This window comes from Rhinolophus hipposideros (genome assembly GCF_964194185.1).
Source record: "Rhinolophus hipposideros genome assembly, chromosome: 19".
Lineage (NCBI taxonomy): Eukaryota > Metazoa > Chordata > Mammalia > Chiroptera > Rhinolophidae > Rhinolophus > Rhinolophus hipposideros.
Genome location: NC_138065.1, coordinates 1,810,276 through 1,833,120, shown reverse-complemented (window position 1 = coordinate 1,833,120; position 22,845 = coordinate 1,810,276). Strand labels below are relative to the sequence as shown.

The 22,845-nt window shown below is 39.4% G+C and overlaps 1 protein-coding gene across 5 annotated transcripts in view; it reads right to left on the bottom strand.

Annotated features, from left to right (window-relative positions):
- Positions 1-22,845, bottom strand: part of ASH1L (ASH1 like histone lysine methyltransferase) — a 116,252-nt gene that overhangs the window by 36,257 nt on the left and 57,150 nt on the right. For 4 of the 5 annotated variants that reach the window (XM_081025485.1, XM_081025484.1, XM_081025483.1 and 1 more), the window contains 3 exons: positions 15,795-15,896; positions 11,783-12,524; positions 3,140-3,319 (listed from right to left, as the gene is read on the bottom strand). In XM_081025485.1, the coding sequence (XP_080881611.1) occupies positions 3,140-3,319; positions 11,783-12,524; positions 15,795-15,896 (1,024 nt within the window). The remainder of the gene's footprint in view (positions 1-3,139; positions 3,320-11,782; positions 12,525-15,794; positions 15,897-22,845) is intronic. The other variant, XM_081025486.1, reaches the window with a different exon arrangement.

The following is a 22,845-nucleotide window of genomic DNA, read 5'->3' as shown; positions in this document are numbered from 1 at the left end:
TTCAAATTAGATCTAGAGCCTCGACTATTCCTAAAACAATTCAGGGGAAAATGAACCAGGTTCTGGTATTTCATCCTACGTTAACCATCAGAGTTTCTGTACATAAGACAGAAATTTTAATCCTCTACCCTATAAATCTGTCTCTGAAAAGCAGCAGGAGTCAATGGGAAAACAAGTGGTGTGGCCTTAATAAGCACTCAAGACTCCAGAACTGGTTTTAAAGGCAAACTCGGTTAAGTTTAGGTAAGTTCCTTAACCTTTCTGTGTCCGGTTCTTAAGAAGTAGATATAGTAACTACCAGCTTACCATTTCCCACAGAGTTGACATAAAAGTATTCTGAAAATTTAGATGACAAGCAAATGCAAGATGGTACCATGGTTTTATTTCCAATGATCTGTACTATTTTGAGGAAATGACAGCTAAGTGCAAACGTTATGTATGATACATAATAAATATTATAAAGTACATCTATATTTTATACATGATTCCCATGAAAATAAGTCTGCAAGCTATAAAACTGTAGTTACCCCATTTCCTATAATAGATTCGGTACTCAAAATCTAGCCCATAAATCAAAGTAAGTGTATGAGAGTTTCTTATTTTATAAAGCTTAGAAGTCAGTATTCGAGAGCCAGGATAATCTTCAGATATGAGATCTACAGTTCAACAGCTTCATTTTATACATCAAGCTTCATTTTTACGATTCCCAGAGAAAGTACTTTGCCCAAAATGTTACAAGTGACGGGACTCAGAGTAGAGCTGACGGCTCCTGTCTGAGTCGTGTGAATTTCTGCATACTGGGCTGTTTACTGTCACATATCCCCCGAAGCCTGAAGGTCTTTCTCTAATTCATCTGATATATGTCTGATACTTAATATCCTCCATTTAGAGAAAATAAAATTTAAATTCTAAAAGTAATACAGCATTTTTCTAACTTCAAGACAAACATAAAAGCAGAAGTGAGAACCCCACTCCCCATCCCCAATCCTATAGCCTAGAGGGGTATAGTACGCACGTAATACCCTCCCCCCACCCCACTCACATTCACGATGCAATCCCCAGCACCTGGGAACGTGCAGATGGAATTAAAATTTCTAATCTGTTGATTCTGAGATAGGGAGACCATCCTGGATTATCTGGGTGGGCCCGGATAACAAGGGTCCTTGTAAGTGGAAGAGGGGTGTGAGAGAGGCAGAGTCAGTGAAAACCGAAGTGCAAACAGAGCCAAGGTGGAAGTGATGCAATATTTTATTTATTTATATAAATAAATATATATGACAGGTGAGGACTCAACCTGTCACTCCTGGCTTGGAAGACAGAAGGGGCCCCATGCCAAGGGAAGTGGGCAGCCTCTTGAAGTTGAAAAGGCAAGTCAAAGGATTCTACCCCAGAGCGCCAGAAGGAACGCAGACTTGCCAGAACCTTGATTTTAGCCTGGAGAGACTCATATTGGACTTCTGACCTCAGGAAGTAGAAAATACAGGTGTATTGCTTTTAACACCCTAAGTAATTTGTTACAGCAGGCACTGAACACTAATCCACAGCTTAACCTCTTTTAATAGTCTGATGGCTACTACACTAGACCTTTTTGGTGCCTGCATCATTAATGAGAGGTTTTCTGAAACCCAGGAGCACGGGCTGCACCACCTGAATCTGTCATCTTAGCTAGTGACACCACCACACACCCAGGAATGCAACTTTAAACCCGGAATCGGCAGGACTCTAGCCCTGTCCTTCACTCCCTACAATCAAAGCAGGCTTTAGTTCCTTTCGCTGTTACTGTGCCAAGTGTCAAGACCCCACCCTTTCCAACATCCTGACATTACTAGCTCCTCCGTTCAGGACTTCACTTCCATCCTGGAAAACCTCAAGGGCGCCCGGCTTCCCACCGGTCTGCTAACATTTCCTCATCTAATGCATCTTCCATCGAGACTGTGGTTTGATCTCAACCTAATTTTGATACCACAGTAACCATGAACTGTGTATTGCACAGCTTCTTTTAAATTAGAGGAAAACAAATGTCTATCGTTTCAGTCTTGCTTATTTGAGAGGATTTCCCATGATTGGCAGCTGAAACTAAACCTAATAAAACATTTTCATGATCAAGAAGCAGGAATAGAATACAAAGAATTTATGCGACATTTAACTCAGTGGCGAATCAATGAAAAATCCTTCAATGCTAATAAAGTTCTGTGCTTCACATGCTGACCGAGTCAGATGTGTCTCTAACATTTAACCTTTTCCCTTCCAATTTTACTCTTTCTTGCCTAAATTCAGACCCTCATGACCTTTTAATGGATAGTGTGACTTTCTGCCAGTAGTAACGCTCTCACTCAATTCATATTCCACTCTGTGGCCAGACTGATCCTAAAACACAAACTTGTAGTTTTCAGTTTCTTTGTCAAAATACCATTTTTAAGTGCCTGTCACTTAATGGGATAAATGCCTTAAGAGTCAGTGCAGTCCATGGTTTTGGCTATCACTCGTTTATTTCCTACAAACAGCTCTACATTGTAGAAACACTGAACCTCTGAGTTGTTCCAATATATGAAAAATCTCTGCAACCCAGTCTGTGCCCTGGTACGTGATAACCCTTCTCCACCTTGCAGACTGTTACTGAAGCTCCGAACCTAACCCAACTCGATTCTGTGAAATACTTCTTCTCATGATACAGGTAGTGAGAGCTCTTTGGGGCTTTAAAACTTCCCAATTAGAGTGCTTATCAAGCTATGCTTTCCCAAGGGAATATGAAGTTTTAAAAGTAAGTGGGATTTTACTCGTCTGGCAAAGTGCTTGGAACACAACTGATGATGAGCAACGAGCTGCCGAAAATCATCAAGGTCGTTTAAGATACATGCATAATGTCCTTCTTGTTAGTTTTAATGAACAAAAAAGCACCATCTGAATCCAAACTATAGAAATGTAACCTACAAAGACAGAGAAGATAAAGACGGGGGAAGATCTCCCAGCCCCCAAACCACAGTGCAGTGTCAGGACGACAGAGAACCTGAGGTGTCTGTGATGCGATTCCTACTCGTGTACATTCTATGCATGTTGTTTTGACGGTCAAAGTGTTTTCTCAAACATGGGACAATAACAGGTCTGTAACGGATGTTAGCTGATAGGTACTATTACTTACTCTGTAGTTTTGTAAACGTCAGAATACAGCCCTGCTTTCTGAAACTTCTTCTTTGGGGGACGTGGGGCCTTCTTTTCTCTTGGGATGAGAGAAAGCACAGGCTGCAAGGTACTTTCAGGTTCGGGAGGTTTGGCTGGGGTTTCAGGAGGACTGGGAATCTCAACTGCTGCTTCAGTAAAGCTACAAAGAGAAGTTTAAAGATAATTTCATGGTGAAAAAAATAATTTCCTACAAATGACTGTCTATTTATAAAAACATAACAGCAATTAAAGAAAGAGATATGGAGACTTCCTCATCTGGCCATGCTGGAGTAAATGATAGCAGACTTGTCCTACTGACAGAAACGAACAGAAAGCTACGAGAAACAACTGTAAAACTACAGGGAACCACTGCAACCCTGGTGTAAACCTGGAAACCACTGTAAACCTGGAAAGTGTATGAAACAATTATTATATCAGACACTGGACAACAGTGCAGCACTGTGACCCCCAAGAAACTGGAAAGAAAAGAGAGAGAGAGAGAGGAGGCCCGCAACCACTTTTCCTTTATGAGCAGGACGGCGGTAGAGCAGCAGAACCAAAGCAGAGAGAACGCCCAAGGTGATGAGCTGAAAAGAGAGCGAGACCAAAGTGTGTGCAAAGAGGCTGGGGCGGCTGGAGCCCGTGCGGCAGAGCACAGGAGCGCAGAAAGCTGTGTGGGAAACAGGCTCTAGAGAGCTACATGTGGGTGTGCCTCAGGACACTGAGCCTGTGCAGGGGCAGGCCCTAAGGCTGCACGAAGAATGACCACAGCACTGTCGCCTGAACAACTCCCAGAGCTCAGACATGATGGAAGATACTTGGGGCCCACTGGGCAGAGTGGACAGACACTGTCCAACACGGGGGAGGGTAATAGTATCCATTTCTGTAGGGCTCAGCTACCCCTGGACTATGGGCCAGCTCTTACGAGCTTAAAAACAATCTTCAAAAGAATCCAAGCCGATCGCAAGTTAAGTTCACTGCCTACCAAAATAAACTAAACAGTGGGAACAGAACAAACACCAGACACACAATAATGAAGCATTCACAATGTAACAAAAATTCATAATGAAAGAAAGAATTTCAAGAGTAATGGTCAAAAAATTTCCAAATTTGATAAAAATATAAATTCAAAGTTCTAAGAAGCTAAGCAAGCCATAAACAATGTAAACTCAAATAAAACAAGTAAGGTGTATCATAATAAACTTGCTGAAAACTATCTGATAAAGAAAATAAAGGGCCAGAGAAAAAAATACACAATCTACACAAAAGTACAAAAATAAGAATGAGTGTAGATTTCATGTTGGAAACAACGCAAGCCAGAAGTCAATGATATAAATCTCTAAGTGCCAGAAAGGAGAGGAAAACGCCTGCTGAAATAAATTCTAAATGAATCTAAAACATCTTTAAAAATTAAGGTGATTCCAGTTCTAGGCAAAGATGGAACAGAAGTGTCTACTTATCCTTCCACTAAGTACAACTAAAAACCCTGGAAATTATACATCAAATAAACATATGCAAACAGACTGGCTGGGGACCGTGGGACCTGAGCAGGGGATTTCCTTTTTGCCTCACATTTAGTGGCGAGAGACAATACAATTTCCCTAATATCAAGGACAGAGCAACTGTCTGCTCTCATCACTTATATTTACCATCATGGTCAAGGTCCCTGCCTGTGCAAAAATGTGAGAAAAAGAAAAAACCTTAGAGTGTGAATCCTCCACTTTTGTTCTTTTTCAAGATTGTTTTGGCTATTTGGCGTCCCTTGACATTCCTTATGAATTTTAGGATGGATTTTTCTATTTCTGCAAAAAACGACAGAGATTTTGGTCGGGATGACGCTCATTTTCTAGATCGCTCTGGGTAGGTAGTACTGATATCTTAATCCACAGCCACCAGGCTTTTCCACTGATTTGTGTTCTTTAATCTTGTCCCACGTCTTGTAGTTTTCAATGTGTAAGTCTTCTGTCTTCTTCAGTTTATAAGTATTATATTCTTTTTCGATGTTACTGTAAATGGAATTGTTTTCTTAATTTCCTTTTTGGAAAGTTGTTAGTGTAGAGAAATGCAACTGATTTTTGTATGGTGATTCTGTATTCTCAACTTTGCTAAATCCGTTTAGTAGCTTAAACAATTTTTTACTGTGGAATCTTTAGGGTTTTCCAAATATAAGATATGGCATCTGGACACAGAGCTAATTTTATTTTTTCCTTTGCAGCTTGGATGCCTTTTACTTCTTTTTCTTGCCTAATTGTTCTGGTTAGGAATTTAAACACTCTTGAACTGAAGTGGCAAAAGCAGGCATCTTTGCCTTGTTGGGGGAGAAGCTCTGTCTTTCACCACTGAGTTTGTTAGGTGTGGGGTTTCACATGTGGTCTTTGTTATGTTGAGGTAGTTTCTATTTCTAGCTTGCTGAGAGGTTTTGTCATCATTCTGTCCAATTCATTTTCTGCATTTATTGATATGATCATGTGACTTTTCTTTAGCCTGTTGTGATAGATTACATTAACTGACACTTGCATATTGAACAAGTCTTCCATAATTGGGATAAATCTTACTTGATCATGGAATCTATTTATTATTTATTTACTCATTTTTTTTTTTTTACTGTCTTCCATACCAGCCAAATTCACTTCTACTTCTTCACCTTATCTTTCTTTCTCCTTCAATCAAAAATGTTTTCTGTTTCCCTGCATGTACATATATAATATATATATATATATACACACAAACACACACGTGTGTGTGTATGTATTTTCCCTCCCACCAATGGCCACGTTTTTCCAAGTGCTACCCACATAGATCAGAATCACCCTGTGGGCATATAAGAAATGCAAATGCCTACTCATAGAATTTTAAAACTTTCCATTGCGGTCTGGGACAGACATCTTCCTAACCTTGCTGGTCCCTGATACCCCACAGTGGGGACTCTTTGTAAGAGTGTTCTTCTCATTCTACTCACCTTCTGCCACCCTAGGCTGGGTTGATCCCCTCTCTCCCTCTCTCTCTCTCTCTCTCTCTCTCTCTCTCTCCTCTCTCTCTCATCTTACAGCCCAACCCCTCACTCCATTAAGGTTCCAAAGCCCAGCTCGGGGTCACTAGGGTTTCCATACCCCAACTGGATATCAACCTAATGGCTTTAAGACCGAATTTTTCAGGAAAGAAGAGGTATGGCATTTTAAAATACGGTTTATGATATATTCATCTACACCAATACTTTGCTTACTTCGTGTGTTTTTCTAAAAAAAAAAATAGTATCCGCTACTATATCATTTTTAGGGACTTGTTTCTTTCATTTAGTATTATGTTTCTAAGATTCATCCACGATTATTACATGTCAGCTGTAATTCATTAATGTGTATTACCATGTTATATTCCACTGTGTGAAAAACTACAATATACTTATTTCCGTTAATCTGGGATATTTCCAGTTGCTATGTATTATAACCAATCTTGCCACTACTTTTTCAAAAAGTGTTTTCTGGTGCCCGTTGGCCAAGAGTTTTCCTAAATTATTTAAAAGGGAATTGCTGGATTATGTTGTTGTTGTTATCCATTCTGAATACCAAAGCTGTACACATTATCTGTTATAAATTTCCTCTCTGTTTGTAGCAAGTCTTCATGTTTACCATGATACTGTATGATGAACAGAAATTCTTAGTTTTAGTATAATCCAATCTATCAATCTTTACCTGTATGGCTATTGCTTTTGATACCTTGTTTATGAAATCCTATCCAACAAGGTCAGGAAGCCTCTCTCCTTCCAAAATTTTAAAAGTTTAAAGTTTTGCTTTTTAGGTTTATGTATTTCATCAGGTGGGAATTACTTTTTGTGTATGGGGTACGGCAGAATCCAGTTTCATTCCCATTCCTTCCTACGCAATACCAATTTTGGGGGCACAATTTATTGACTATTGGTTTCTTTCCCTATCAACACGCAGTGTCAGCTCTGTCATGTAAGAAGCTTGTACGCATGCAGGGGTCTCTTTCTCTTACCCACACACTTCCACACTAGCTTAATATACCACAGCTTGAAATTAAGTCTCGGGACAAATCCACTGCTTTATTCAGTAATTCCACTCCTAGGTATGTACCTGAGAGAAATGAGTACCCATACCCACCAGTGGACATTAGAGGAATAGAGAGAGCAGCAGTTTTGGATAATGGCCTCAAACTGGAAATAACTCAACAGTAAAATGGAAAAACTGTATTATACACAAATAATGGCTTACTATACGGTAACAAAAATGAGGTAACTACAGCAACATGCAACAACAAAAACTGTGTAATGTGTGTATGTTGAGCAAAAACGGTGAGACACAAAAGCACGTCTTGTATAATTGTTTTCCAATGAAATTCAGGGAGTCAGGAGCAATTTTCTTTTACCTCCTCCACAGGTAGGTCATGACCCCCAATACCTGTTGGCCACTGTCCCCCAAAGAGGGATGAGCCAGCTGAACAGCCAACACCAAGTATCAGCAGATTTGCTTCAGCCTGAGTGTTTCATGGTTTCTAGTAGATCACTGTCATCCCTGGGCCACAAGGGTCATCCTCAGAATCACGGAAGTTACTGATATTAATATGAATATGAAGCAGATTCATATGAATATGAATCTTTCTAACGCAGATTCAGTGTTTCATTGTTTCAGAGCATTTTGGTGTTAAATTAATATGTAATGAGAAGTACGTCCAAAGTACCAAAGTATGCAAGTCAGCCTCTGCTCTTAAGTCGACAACTTGAGCTTTTTATTGTTATAATTATTCAAGTCTACAGACATAAAACCATGAAGTTCAGGGAGGATAAACTAAACTCTACTGTCTCCAATTGCATACTTCAATGGTATGAAAGGTAAAGATATGTTTACCTTCCAACCCAGGAGACGGGCTAGTGGAAAGGCAGCGGCTTAGGACAGGAAGGACCTCGGGACGCCAGAGCTGTTCTGTATGGTCACCTGTCCTGTGTCTCCATGGGTATCAACGTCATCAAGCTTTTAACCTGATTACTGACATTTACGTACTTCCGGTATGTCCCCCCCCACCCCCAGCCCCGTAGCTTCTAAAGTGCAGTAATGAGCCTGCAATGATCTTTTTCTTTCAAGTATGGTAGAACTTTCTTTTAAACTGTCTGGTCCTCATGCTTTCTATGTGGCAAGATTTTAAATCATAGATCAAGTCACCTAAAAGGAGTGCTCAGGCCATGTCTTCCAGAGTAGGTTTTTTTCAGAAATGCACACATTTCAATTGAGTGTTCCAACTTGTTGCTCAGGAAGTTCTTCCAGTAGTCACTTTATAACACCTCATATACAGCTCTCCTTCTTAATCCTAATTTTATTATTCCCTTTCTCTCTTTATTGATTAACCTTACCAGGACTTTGTATATTTTATTCTTTTTCAATGAACTCACTTTGGTCTTCAGTGATTCTCTATTGTACCGTAGCTTTATTTCGTTAATGCATATGTTTTATATCCTTTCTTTACCATTTTGGGGCTTATTCTCTGGTTTTACTAATTTCTTCATTGGACTCTTAATTCATAAATTTTCAGCATTTTAAGAAATAATATAAGCATTAAGGCCTATGGATCTTGCACCAGGTACCTCTTTAGATCCAACCGTTAAGTTTTACCACAGAGCAGAGCATTCAGTTCTAAATATTACTAATATTTTTAGTATAATTTTATTTTTTACATAAGTTTAAAAAATTTATCTTTTTCCCTTTTAGAAGCAGAATTTGAACCCAGGTTTTTCTGAGTCTAGAGGTCAGCTCATAGCCATTATCCCCACATAACCATTATTCCCATCTGGACTCATCTGATACTGTATTGCTCTAATTCACTGTGTTTTGGCCACAAAAGCTTTAACCTCCCTCAACCTCCCATGCATTTTCACACTTGTCTGCCTATAACGTTTGCTCTAGCCGTGTTCCTTCAAAGAACCGATGATGTCTGTTCTTCAGACTTCAGCTTAATCACTACTCCTACAAGGGAAAGAAGTCAATTCCCTATCTCTGTGGTATCCCCTCAAAACCCTACATAACTCTTCCTATTAGCACTGAGACTCGGAGATCCATGACGCTCGGGAACATATCGAGACGTGCTCACTTTTTATCTGTCCTCAGCACATGGACTAATTCTGCAATAAACACTTACCGAATAAATAAATGAACGAACTCCTACTATACAACAAGTACGCGAGTAGGTTCCAGTTAGAGAAAGGTGAGATACTTGCTGTCTTGGGGAACTCACTGTGTCATGTCCTTTCCTGAACAACCTCTTCAGGGCAGAGACTGTGAAACTGTATCTGTCTCTTCATAAGCTCTTCCAATTTCAGAATATAATTTTGTTGAAAATAAGTGTTTCATATTGCTGACTGTGTATGACACGAGAATTTACTGGCACAGAAAGGCTTATCTGAAATAAAGCCTTTTCTCTTCTAAGCACATTTTTAAGGTGACCCTTCCTGAAGTGAATGATCAAGATGTCACAAACTGTCACTTTCTTACTACAGTAAAGACAGAAATCATTCTCTTTGTAGGCATTTTAAAGCCTCAGTAACTAAAATGGAGTAACAGATACCAAAACGGACTGATGGGAAGAGAATATAAGAATACAAAAGAAAAGACCCTGAGACCCAAAGGTGTATAAGAATTTAGTACACAATAAAGGTATTGTTTCAAAGAAGCAGGCAAAGGATAAATTAATAAATAGTGGCAAGCCACCATTCAAAAATTCAAAAATATTAAATCTTTTTAAATCAAATCTTTTTTTGCTTTTCCAAAAAACCAAACCAAACCAAAACAAAGAAACCCTTTACTAGAATCCACTGACAACAGAAACAACTATATCCAGCATAAGAACGGTCATGCTCACAAACCTGCAACCTCTCCAGCCATGAACACAGCACTAACTCGTACCTTACATGAAAGAAAATTTCTACTGATTTCAAGTCCTACATGTAAACAAGTAGTATGTAATCCACTGAAGGAGAATAACTAAATAAATGATAATATATTCTTAGCATTGAATAAGATAATTCTGTATGTTCCGATGACAAGATCTCCAAGATACATGAAGATAAAAAGTTAAGTTACAAAATTAAGTTTAGTATGTTACTAATTACATAAAACAACAGCTTTGCACATGTATGGATTAGTAAATGCATAAGAAAGGTATCAAAGGATACACAACATACTCTTTTAACAGTTTTACTCCTGAGAAAAACAGGATTTGAGAGGAAATGAGGCCATGTGAAAAGAGACTTAACTTTTGAATCAGTAAAGTTCTAGTTTCATTGATTTATCTACAAGCATGTATTACTCATGGAAAAATTTAAATCCCATATATTTGCTAGGATAAAAAGTATTTTTTTATAGATGTATGCACAGAGTGATATGAGAAACCTTCTATTTAGGATTCATCCAGGCAGATGATAGAGAAAAGGCTGACAAACTTCTCTTGGCGTATGGCAACACAATATAAACAAAGTCAAATGTCAAACAACAAACATGAAGGGTTAATATTCTTACTATACATAATGAGCACTTAAAAATAGGTAAGATAAATACTAATCTCCCCCAATATGCAAAATGTACAAACTGAAACAAGTAGGAAGTAACATTTAGGAAGTACATTTCACTTCTGTCAGATTGATAAAGTTTAAAAAAGAGATAATTTCCAGGGTAGATAAGGGTGGGGCAAGTAGTTCACAACTATTACTGTATATTGTTAGCAAAAGTATCAACAGGTGCGGCTATCAAGAGGTCAATCTGATAATCTATAACAATTTGACAATATTATGTTAAAAGGCTAAAAATGCGCCTAGTAGGTTTAATTTCTCTAATTGTGAGCTAGGGGTGCAATGTAAGTGACATCAAGCATGCTGTATTTAGTAAAGCTAAAGCCATCTCAAATGGTGAATATTGTACTGACTCACTTAAAAATATCAAATAAACCTCTAGGAAAAGAACCTGGTTGGATATGTAACAAAAGGATTAAATGTTTTGTTTTACTTTCTGCTCTATACCTTTTAGAAAAAAGTAAAAAATATGAAAAGGACACTACGAGTAAAATAAATCTAACATGTAGGAAGATTTAAAAATGTATTTGACGGGGTGGCTGGTTAGCTCAGCTGAGTAGAGCATGGTGCTTTTAACAACAAGTTTGCTAGTTCGATCCCCACATGTGAGCTGCCTCTAGATTGAAACAAATACTTGACTTGGAGCTGATGGGTCCTGGAGAAACACACTTAAAATAATAGAAGTTAAAAAAAAAAAAGAAAGTCTTTGATGACAGGATGAAAAGGTTAGAGCACAGTGAAGGTAAGACAGATGGTGTGAGAGTAATAGTAACCCCGCCCACACAGCTCTAGCTACTGGAAAAGATCCGTGACCTCTCCGGGTCTTGATTTCCTCCTCTGCAAAGTGAGGGCTCTGAACTGGAGTGCTGCATCCCCTTTGCTTTGTAATTATTCATGCTTTTGGAAAGCCATGAATAAGAACACTCTGACATAGGACAGATCCTATCTAACGAAAGGTTCTAAGATGAAGTGAATTATTAGCTGCACAGATATGTTACATCTGTACAAAAGCTAGTTTCCCCTCCTCAGATAAAATGTTAAACAAAAACTTACCTCTTAATATTCTCTTGTTCTTCTTGCTCAGGGAATGGCTTCTGCTTTTTCTTGGTCTGTTCTTCCAACAGCCAACTTTTCCTCTTCAGTCCCTTCTTGTGTTCTGGATTCAGGTTTACGCTCTGAACAACAGCTTCAATGACATCTGTGACCGTGTCAGGGCCGAGGGGGAGTGCTGCTCCCTCTTCACCCTCAGTCAGTTCTGGGCTGACAAACTGGGCAGCCTGGAATGCTTGCATTGATACCACAGCCTGGAGGGGACATTTCCGAGGTCGACCTGGTCTGCGTTTCACAAAGTTATTTCCTGTCCTGGCCTGTCTTTGAAGTTTTTTGGCTTTTAAAATTTTATTGACATGGTCCAGGTTTTTCTTAGTGGCCAGGATTTTGTCATAATTGCACATTTTCCGAGCTTGGCGCTGCATGGCTTCCACTACACTTCTCTTGATATGATGGGGGGAGCAGCTGCTTGGCAACTTCTCAGACAGGAGGGAGATGCCATTACCGCAGGGGTCAGTGGGGACCGCGGGCACGAGAAGGCTGTCTGCTTTCCCCAGGGGCCGCTCCTTGCTGTGGCTGAGGCCTGGGCTGGAGGCAGGCGGCCCCGAGGCAGATGCCACCACGGCGTCCATGTTTCTCTCCAGGGCCTCTTGGTCTTCCCGTTGTGCCACCCGCTGCAGCAGACTGTCCACAGCGTCGTCCCCAGACGCACTCAATCTTGGACTTCGAGAGGGAATGCCGTTCACTAATAAGACGACAAATCACACAAAGATACAAATTGAACACAGCTGGTTATTTATAAAAATAACTTTTTACACAGGATTAAAAATCAAGGGATATTGGTCTATTTTTCACAGCAAGATTAAATACATATCATAATACCATAGGCATCTGTCTTTCACCCGTAAGTTGGTAGTTTACCTTCCTGAATAAGGTACATTACAGTAACCATAATACATTCAAAACTGGCCCATATTTCCCTAATAATATGTGGATTAAAAAAACAATTCCTGATCTCAGAGATGAGGAGCAGAATGAAGTAAGAGTTTACTTCTTTAAAAATGAAGGTCCAGTTCAAGAGCTTGACAGTTAAATCAATCTTGGATCTTGGCTAGAAATCTAAACTTTAAATATAGATGTTTGTCTAGTTCAGTGCTTTTCCTGACAGTAAGGGCAAAGGAATGAAAGTGAAACTTTCTTCTTGGGGAAAGCTTTAAAATTAGAATAGAAAACATCTGTAGAAACTAGTTTAGAAAGAATATGTTTCTAGTAAAATTAGAAAATAAGTGGTCTTAGATAAACCTTGTTATCTTAGTGGCCCAATGATTTGGTAATCTTTGTTTCTTCCGAAACCACTCAGCAACTTTTTATGAGTGTAATTAACGTGGGAAATACTGAATTTCCTCTGGGCAAGCTATGCCAGTTTCACAATATTATAAATAGGCCAAATAAATCAAAATAGGCCACTTCTCAGGATGCCTCGTTTACTACTAATGATCATAGGTTACACTTTTCCAAAGGTACTGGACTTCTTATCTCTATAACTTTAAAACAGGATACTACTCTAGATACTCCTTTACAAGCATTCTGGATTCCAATCTCATCAGACGACACTGGGAATTTTTTTTTTCAAATTACCAATAACTTCCTTCAAATAATATCCAATAGTCTTGTTTAAATTCAGTACTTTTTAAAATTTCAAACTTCAGCTATATTTTATATCACTACTCTTGAAAATCCTGCCTCCTTTGTTTCTATGACAATACACTTTATCTTCCAATTACTTGCAACTCCATTTAATGTAACTGTAGAAGTCCCTAATCTCTAATTCAACTTTTCTTCTTTCCTAATCCTTTTGGCTAGTTATCTACCCCCACTTCCATCAGGAACCAGATAAGCTTTCAGTCATTTCGCTATGTTTTCTGTTTATTTCTGCTCTTTTCTTCCTTCTAATTCGGGCTTAGCTTGCTCTTCTTTTTTCTAGTTGCCTAACGGTGAGAGCTTGGGCTACTGATTTATAGACCTTTCTTGTTTAATAATGTAACTCTTTGAAGATCAAAATACAGCCTTAGCTATATCCCATAAATTGTATGCATTTTGTTATTCACTTTAAAATATTTCTGAATTTTGTTTGTGAATTTCCTCTGACTTATGGGCTTTTTAGAAGTGTGTTGTTAAATTTCCAATTATTTGGAGAATTCAAGATATCCCGCGTTATCTGAATTCTAGATATTCCGCATTATAGTGAATTCTAACTGAATTCCACTGTGTTCTTATAATATATTCTGTATGATTTCAATCTCTGAGTTTATTGAGATGTTTTATGGCCCAGAATGATGGTATCTTGGTATAATTCGACATGCACTTCAAAACAACATGAGAAAAAGGTGCTTTATATTTGTCTAGTTATTGAAAATTTCTGGAACTCTTCATTCCTTTGGTAAATCCATTTCCATCTAGTATGACTTCCTTTCTGCTTGAAGAATTTTTCTGCTGCTGTAGGCCCACGGGCAATAAATTCTTTAAACTTGTTTTTCTGATAATGTTTATTTTGCCTTTATATATACTTTTTTGAATGAAAGATAATCTATTTCATTTATTTTTTTCAATTACAGTTGAAACCCGACCTCTTTATGATATTTGACAGTAAGAGGCTTCTAAGACATGTACTCTCTGATTTTCCTATTTAAAACCTTACTTAAAATCTTTGTCATTCATTGACATCTTTTCTTCCAGTTCCTTCTCAAATGCCAATGCTTCTTAAATCTCCATTCCTGTCATCTTCTCAATTTACACTTTCTCCCTGGGCAATCTCATTCACCGTCAGACTCAAGTTTATAATATGCTACTAGACCCATGTCTCTGCCATGTGCCTCAAATTATAAACCACTGCTTCCAAATGGCTATCCAACATCTCTACCTCAATAGCCCAAAGACAGTTCACATGTAACATATCCAAACCTGAAGCCATTATCTACTGTCTTTATGCATTTGTTCTCCCCACTCCATTCTCCACAATGTAATGTTTCAGTCTTTTCCTAAAATGCATGAGGTAGATTACTACTGTTCATAAATATTTTCTGCTTGCTCCTTCCTCGATACGATTATACTTCCCACACCTCTTTGATGTAAGACTTAACCTTGTGACTTTCTCTGGCATTGAAATGTGACAAGTAACGTTACTTGGGCAGAAATTTTAAGAGGCAATCAGTGCTTTACTATGGCCCTTAACCCTCTTCCACAAAACAAGCAGCGTCCCAGACAGAGGCTGCTGTCAGACGGGGTCCTGCAGAGAAGAACACAAGGCACAGGCCAGGATGGCCACACAGCGCGAACAAAACCCACATCTCTGGTGTTTTACGCCACAGGAAATCCAGCCTATTCTGACTGATACAAAATATCAAACAATTTTTATATTCCCTGTTCAAATTCCTTCATGGCTCCCAACTGCTTTGCCTTCAAATGAAAAACAAAACAAAAAACCCCAAACAACCTACTCTAGCATATATGAATATACAACACAGCCCATCATTACTCTGACAGCTTCATTTCCAACCCCCATCGTATACCCTTTGGACACTCTAGGACCAAATGCTGTGTTGTTCTATTTTATACTTCTGTGCCTTTCTCAGACATGCTGTTGTCACTGTGTTAAATACATTCTCACCCTTTATTTTGTCCTCTCTGTCTACCATGATTTTCAGTCCTCCTTTGACTTTAGGCACCCATTGGGGGGTCTCGGGACAGAACCCCACAGGTAAGGGAGGACTACTCTATGTATAGCTGGACACAAAGAGGGGTACACAGGGAAGACTGTTACATTGTTTCAATGTACATCATTAGTGGTTCTCACATCCCAGAACCACTTTTGTTTTTTCCTACAATATTATGGTGTAAGTCACTATATAATCCGTTTTCATTTATGTTGCAGGTCTACAGTATTATGCTGTAATTCTGTTCGGAAGTAACAGATGGGACATTATCTCCAATGGCTGGTAAATCGGACAGCACTTGCCTGTTGAAGAAGTACTCTCAGATGAAGACCGCTTCCGGGTTGGGCTACAGTTTGTGCTTTCTGACGCTCGCTGGGAAGACTTATCTGAGGTTGGCTGGGAAACTGGAAAGACAGGAAAAGACAGAAATCATAGGAAAATTCCAGTCTAAAAAGACTGCTAAGCCATTCTGTGTTAGCACTGGAATAATTCAGTTGTTGCTACTGCTATTCCCTGTAACAACAGGACTTCAAAGGCAGCAGGAAGGGGACAGTGAGCGGTGGACACGCCACACTGGATACCCCGACAGAATGCCACAGGTCTCAGACACATGATTTCTCCTGTGACAGTACCAGCGGGAAACTAGTTTGAGTGGAAGAATAAAAAGAACGAATGATTTCGTTTCTATGTATTAGGTTGGTGTAAAATAAACTGAGGTTTAAAAGATTAAAAATAATTGCAAAAACCACAATCACTTTTGCACCAACCTAATATTACCATTATGAAACATGTAATTGAAATGTTTGATAAAAATCACTAACAATAGTTTAATCAAATCTGTTCCTGATTATTGATTCAAATTCATCACATAAATTTGACAAAACTTACAATGCAATTAATTAGGAACGACTGATGGGAAAAAAGCAGGTCCAACCTGAGCATTTCATGCAACAGAATCAGAGATGAGAGTTAGAGTTGGACCTAAAATCTACATATCCTAGATAATCCTAGATAATCCACAGAGGTCATTTTCATAGCCTGTTTTTCCTCTGTAGCATATTGACTAATTTACCCATTGGACTAGAATAAACTTCCTTAAAAGCTGTACACTTAAGGTTCTTTGGTTATTACATAAAAGCTCATGAAGACAAAGAAAGTCAATGTCCTTTCGGCAAGTCTCGTACTTTTACCAAAACCCCAAATTAATGCAGCATAATTTAACACATCTACTCAAGAGAAAAGTATGTCATTCAGGAAAGATTATTTTCCTGAATAAAATATACTTCGTTCTGGTACTGGATTCCTTATGACTTAAAAATCCAGCTGTTGGGGTGGCCGGCTAGCTCAGCTGGTTAGAGCGTGGTGCTGGTAACACCAAGGTTGCCGATTCGATCCCGCATGGGCCACTGTGAGCTGCGCCCTCCTTAAAAAATAAATAAATGGAGAGAGAGAGAAAAGCCAGCTGTGAGAATACACAACGACTGTTCATTTCATGTTTGTCAAAAAACTACTAGCACTCTGAAATGTCCACTTTTAACTGGAAAAACATTACAAATAAAAAGCCTGACATAACTGGAGGCACAAAAGGTACAAGAAGTCAAATACGTAAAGATGGGATTTCGTAAGATGATCTCCTCCAAATGAGTTAACTGCTTACTACAGAAGTGACTCATTCTCCGACAGACAACCTGGGGACAGAAGAACTGAATGGAGCGAAGCTACTGTCTCCCTTGGTCTAAGACAAACACTAAACCACGGGCTTTGAATCGCTGACGATCTTAAATCACATCGCTGTCAATCCTCTTTCAGCAGGCTCTTTTCGCACCACTCAGGAAGGTAGAAGACCATGCGTTGCCATTCAAGAGTAACAAACTGGATTCTGGGAAACTGGTGCTATGATAGTTCATCCTACTTCTGAAACCCAGTGATGACCACTGTCAGATCTAATCAAGAAGCAAGAAAGTCTAGTATTGCATGTTAAAAACAGATACAAAAGGATTTTAAAACAGTACAATAAATCCCCCCAGAGTGTGGTTCAGAAAAGATTTCCATTAAAGAGCTCAATGCCACATCAAAGTATCTAAGAAGTAAAAGCCCAGGCATTAATGAAGACGTAACCTTAAGTATTAATACTGAAAAATTCATATACTGGACAGGTAAATATTTCCTACTCAGACACACAACCAAGACAGAAGACAACAGTGGCCAAGAAGCTTGAGACCTTGAACTCTCTGCCACTACTCTCCTGCTGCCTGGGCAAACAATCTTAGGTCAAGTGCTGGGAAAGAAGGGTTGGACAGCGCCTTCTACAGCTTTCTCTCTCAGTCATAAACTAACACAGATGGAACATTTTCAGTGCTTGGGCCTATGCCGGGCACTGCAGAGGTGGTGAGAGCCGTAAGCTGCAGCGCAGTAGTCTGTGCCCTCCAGGAGTGCGTTCAGGGTCTTGTATGCCATCATGGGTTACACTTCAGGTGGCATCTGTGCCACCCACTCTCGAGCTCCGTCTTCAGTTTCTAGGCTACTTGGTACCGTTTCCCAAATTTCCTGGTCATCTTCGAGAAAATCTTGATGAAGACTTCACCTGTCCCTTTGAGCATCAGGCTATGCTGAGAGCCACCCTGCCTGGCCTCACCCACCTCGGGGTAAAGGAGGGTACAGGCGCTTTCTTCAAAGCTCCTTCTTTTGGTGGCATCTGGAGCTGCAGAGGAGGCAGTGGGAGATGGAATGGGGGCAGATCCCCGGAGACCGCTATTGGCAGCCTTGTACAGCAATTCCTGAGAAACTGAAACAATTGAGAGAGAGATGGCTTAGCTTGCTTAGCTTCTGAGCCATTTGTCATTTCCTGAAAGTAATGGAGGCCAGCAGCCTACTCCTAGGATTTATGAGGAGACTGGAATAAAACTTCATTCAGGAAGGTTCTCATCTTTCATTTTCAAAAGTCTGTTCGACTCCCCTGTTCATACAGAGCAGAGCTGTTCTTGACAACATTCTGTACTTGAGGGAACCAGGCTGTAGCCCTGAGACACGGTCTCTAGGGCTCGGGAATCATCAGATCTCGACTCTTATTTCATTTAAAAACACTGCTTAAGCAATAAGAGGATGAGGATATCGGAAAAAATTATTACCTAATGATGTAAAGCAACCAAGCTCAAGACTGGAAAAAGAAGATATAAACTCATGTGCAAGAGGTATGTGCTAAAGATGTTCGACAGCTGGTAAAACTGGCCTGCGCACGTAAAATCTGCACACTCCACTGCTCCAGCACTGCCAGAAATACACTGCTTCCTAAGTGCCATTACGCAGCTGGGGGGCTGGAGAAGAGCAAGATAATGTCCCCAAAGAACTAGCATGTCCATTTCAAAAGAGACCAACATAGTTATGTCTCAAAACCTACAACAGAAGGCCAGGCAGAGTGAGTGGGGTAGAGTGGTAAGTACATGAGTATGGAATCATGCCTGGTGAGACTGATTCCTGGCTCTGCCATAATTAAACTGTAAGATCTACGCAGGGAAACATACTTCCATGTTGGTTTAATAAAGCACTCTAACTCACATGGTTGTTGTGAGATCCAAAATGAGATAATGTAAAAAAATGCAAAAGGTTTTTATAAATGTTATACTATTATACATAACCTGACTCTTTGGGTTTATCAATGTCATTGACACGCACAGGCAACCATTCGACATTAGAATAAAAATTAAAGGGCAGGGACTTATGCCCACTTAGGAACTGGAACTGCTCTAAGATATCAAGCATTTATCTTAAACATAAAGAAACACTAATAAAGTTAAGTACCTCCAATTAAGAAGTACTAGTAAGATAGGTACCTCCATGCTGGTAGCTAACTGTCAAGTTGGAAAAAACTCCTCTGAAGTGAAGCTTCTAATTCACCGATTCTTCTCCAGGGCTTGGATTATGTTCTAGATTACATCAACAGAACCGGACATGCCCAAATGATGAGTCAGAACCAGGAGGTGTCTGGCTTTCTATTTAACCCTGGACCGGGGGAGAAAGTAGTTTTCTGTTTCCTCTGCTTCCTCTGGTTCCTCTAAGTCATGGCTGAGCCCTAAAGGGAGTTACTGCTTTGTTGCTGTCTCCATCATGTGACAGATGTTTGTTCATGTCTCATCAGAGGTCGTTTCAGATCTGCCTGGAGGGACGTGTGAAGACTGTCCACTCCTCACAGGACCAGGAGTGTGTATGTACTCCAGTGTAAGAAAATCAGAACCTTCCTCAAAGAACACACACTGAGAACACGTATAACTTTAGATATCCGAGTTCCCATCACTTCTCATTTCAGTATAGAGTAAAACAGAATAATAAGTACTTTGGAAGTCGACAAGGAACATAAGTGGGAATTCCTCAATTCACAAAACAACTGGGTAGAAACACTACCGAGTTCTCATCACTCACATGACAGCTTCAGAAACATGTTTAGAAGTTGCAGACACACGAAGGAAGCAGAAATTACAGATTAATCACAAAAGTACCTAAATCAAACTGGACTTCAACACAAATGTAAGTTGATTACTACAAGAAAATTTTTTCTTCAGTTAGAATAGAGGCCTTCATGTGAAAAAGAAGGCAGCCTACTAGTAAGGAGGGAAATTGAAAAACAAACAGAGTATCATAAACTGGGACAATAAAGAGGGAATTAACAATTAAAAACAAACTTAGAGATGTGAAGGAGCCCTGGAAGCTGTTTTGATTGTAGGATCTCTGGATTTTTTTGGCGATTATTCGATGAGTTTTTAAAGAAAGACAGGTTTTCGGGAAAAATCTGTATTAAATTAGACAAAAAAGGAGAAAAATGGTAGTTTTATGGCAAAAGCGTAAGATGAATTCATGAATAAGAATGCCAGAAAGTTGAGAAAACAAAGAATATAACTGGATTTTAAAGGGATAAGAATGTGGAAATCTTTACATTATACACAAAAATGGGTGGAAACCAAGAAGAGGTTCTGAAGTTGATTTGTCACAAGAGATCTTTTTTTTTTTTTTTAAGATTTTTTATTGGGGAAGGGGAACAGGACTTTATTGGGGAACAGTGTGTACTTCCAGGACTTTTTTTTTTCCAAGTCAAGTTGTTGTCCTTTTAATCTTAGTTGTGGAGGGTGCCATTCAGCTTCAAGTTGTTGTCCTTTCAGTTTTAGTTGTGGAGGGCGCAGCTCAGCTCCAGGTCCAGTTGCCGTTGCTAGTTGCAGGGGGCACAGCCCACCATCCCTTGCGGGACTCGAGGAGTTGAACCAGCAACCTTGTGGTTGAGAGCCCACTGGCCCATGTGGGAATCGAACCGGCAGCCTTCGGAGTTAGGAGCACGGAGCTCTAACCACCTGAGCCACCGGGCCGGCCCACAAGAGATCTTGATGGATGTCTACACATGTAGAACTGACACAAAGATAAAACAGGAGTACATTTACAGGTAGACGCCTGGGTGTGAGGACAGAGTCAAATGGGCAAAAATATGAGCAGAAATAGAGAAAAGTCCCACAGATACTAGTGTCTGTGTGTGGGGGGAGCCATCACAAAGAAAACACTGGAATAAAAACAACCTAATTTCACTGAAGCCCTGAGTATCCTAGACTAAAAGATGAGAAATTTCCAAACGTAAATTAGCAAAGAACACAGTGAATGAGCAGCTGTTGGATTAAATGTGTATTTCCTTAGACCAGATCCGCTGTTAAAACTTTCATAACTTAATATAGCATGAGTTTTGGTCACACCCTGTTGGGAGTTCAATACTAAAGACCCAAGTAATCAGGGAATGGTTTGAACGAGCGGGTTGTTTGATGTTTATAATGCTAGAAATATCTTTGGGTAAACGATGAAAAACCAGAGTAAGTCTGCTAGATTTGGAAGGATACTATGCAATAGTCAGTTCAAAGATTACATAAATTACTTTTAAAATAATATATTTAAAACTAATTTCTAACATTTAAATCACTCTTTCCCACCGAAACTAAAGCAAGTTGCAAAATTTAATACCAAACCATTTGAAAACCTCTGCTCAAGATTTTTTGTTTCAAGTTCTGAATCCTTTGCTCTGGTTCACAGTTCACGGGAACACTGGAAGCTTCTCTGAATGAGGCGAATGCTGAGATAAGAGCTGGCTCCACAATGAAAACAGCTGTTTCCAATTGTGGGAAATACATTTACTGAAAGCAGTACATTTCATCTGACTCACCAATTAAATGTACTATGATTCAGAGCCTGTGCTGGTGATTTTTAAGCTAGAAGTCTATGTTTTTCTCCTTCTAATTGAGCTATATTTCTCATAACGCCCAAATCAGATCATTCACTGAAATGGAACTCCTCTAGAAATTCCCCAAACCGCACTAATCACCATAATCAATTTTCTGATTTCATCTCTATATGTTCAAACTTCACTTATGGGTTTATCTATATACCATGTAGAGAAATGTCAGAAAATTCTTCAGTTAAAAACCAAAATAAAACTCAGGATGCTTTGCCTCGACCATTATCCTTTTACAGTGAATATACTTTTTCCAAACAAAAAGATTTACCCCTAATTTATTCATGGGAGGCAAAATAGTTAGCAACACCTACAATAACGTCCCGCTGCCTGCTGATTGTGTAACTTGGAATCTGTAAGTGTAAAAATGCTCTATGCTTCTGCTCTGCCCATTTTTGAAATCAGATTGCAGGTTCCGGCACATGCAGCCAGCCATGAGTTGAAACGCACGGCAAACAGCAACAGAATCTCGTGACACGACAGCTCAGATGAGGCCTATTTCATGTCTATCTAACGTAGATACTTAATTAAACAGAATTAGTAAGATTCGGTGAAACCAGAAGACCTGGCCTCACTGAAAGAGTCTAATTTCACTACAATTTCGTTCACATCAAGCTGACCTCACACTGCTGGTACAGAACAGTACTTACATAGTGTGTAAGTAAAAAGGAGTTAACTAATCACAGCGCGAACATCATTTCTCACATGATCACACCTGTTCTTCTTGCTAAAGGTTTACGAGTTTCAATTTGTTTTATCCCAAACCGTTCCGCGATGAAGTCAGGCCGAGTCCTCATCCGGGAAACCAGGAGAGAGGTGAGATGCCGGGCCACAGACTGCATATGAAGGACCATCACTCTTGCCTGCGCCCCGATTTGATTTCACTTATTTTCCCTCAAATTTACACCAACATAACTTATCAATTACGTCTGTTTTATTCCAACAAACACAAACTCAATATCAATAGTAAAGAATCTACTTTTTCCTTAACCAGTTACCAGTTTGAGATAGGTTTCACTTAACAACTGGTAGTCCGCTTTTTAAAAAAACTGAACTGGTTTTGGAATAATTTTAAATTTACAGAAAAGTTGCAAAGA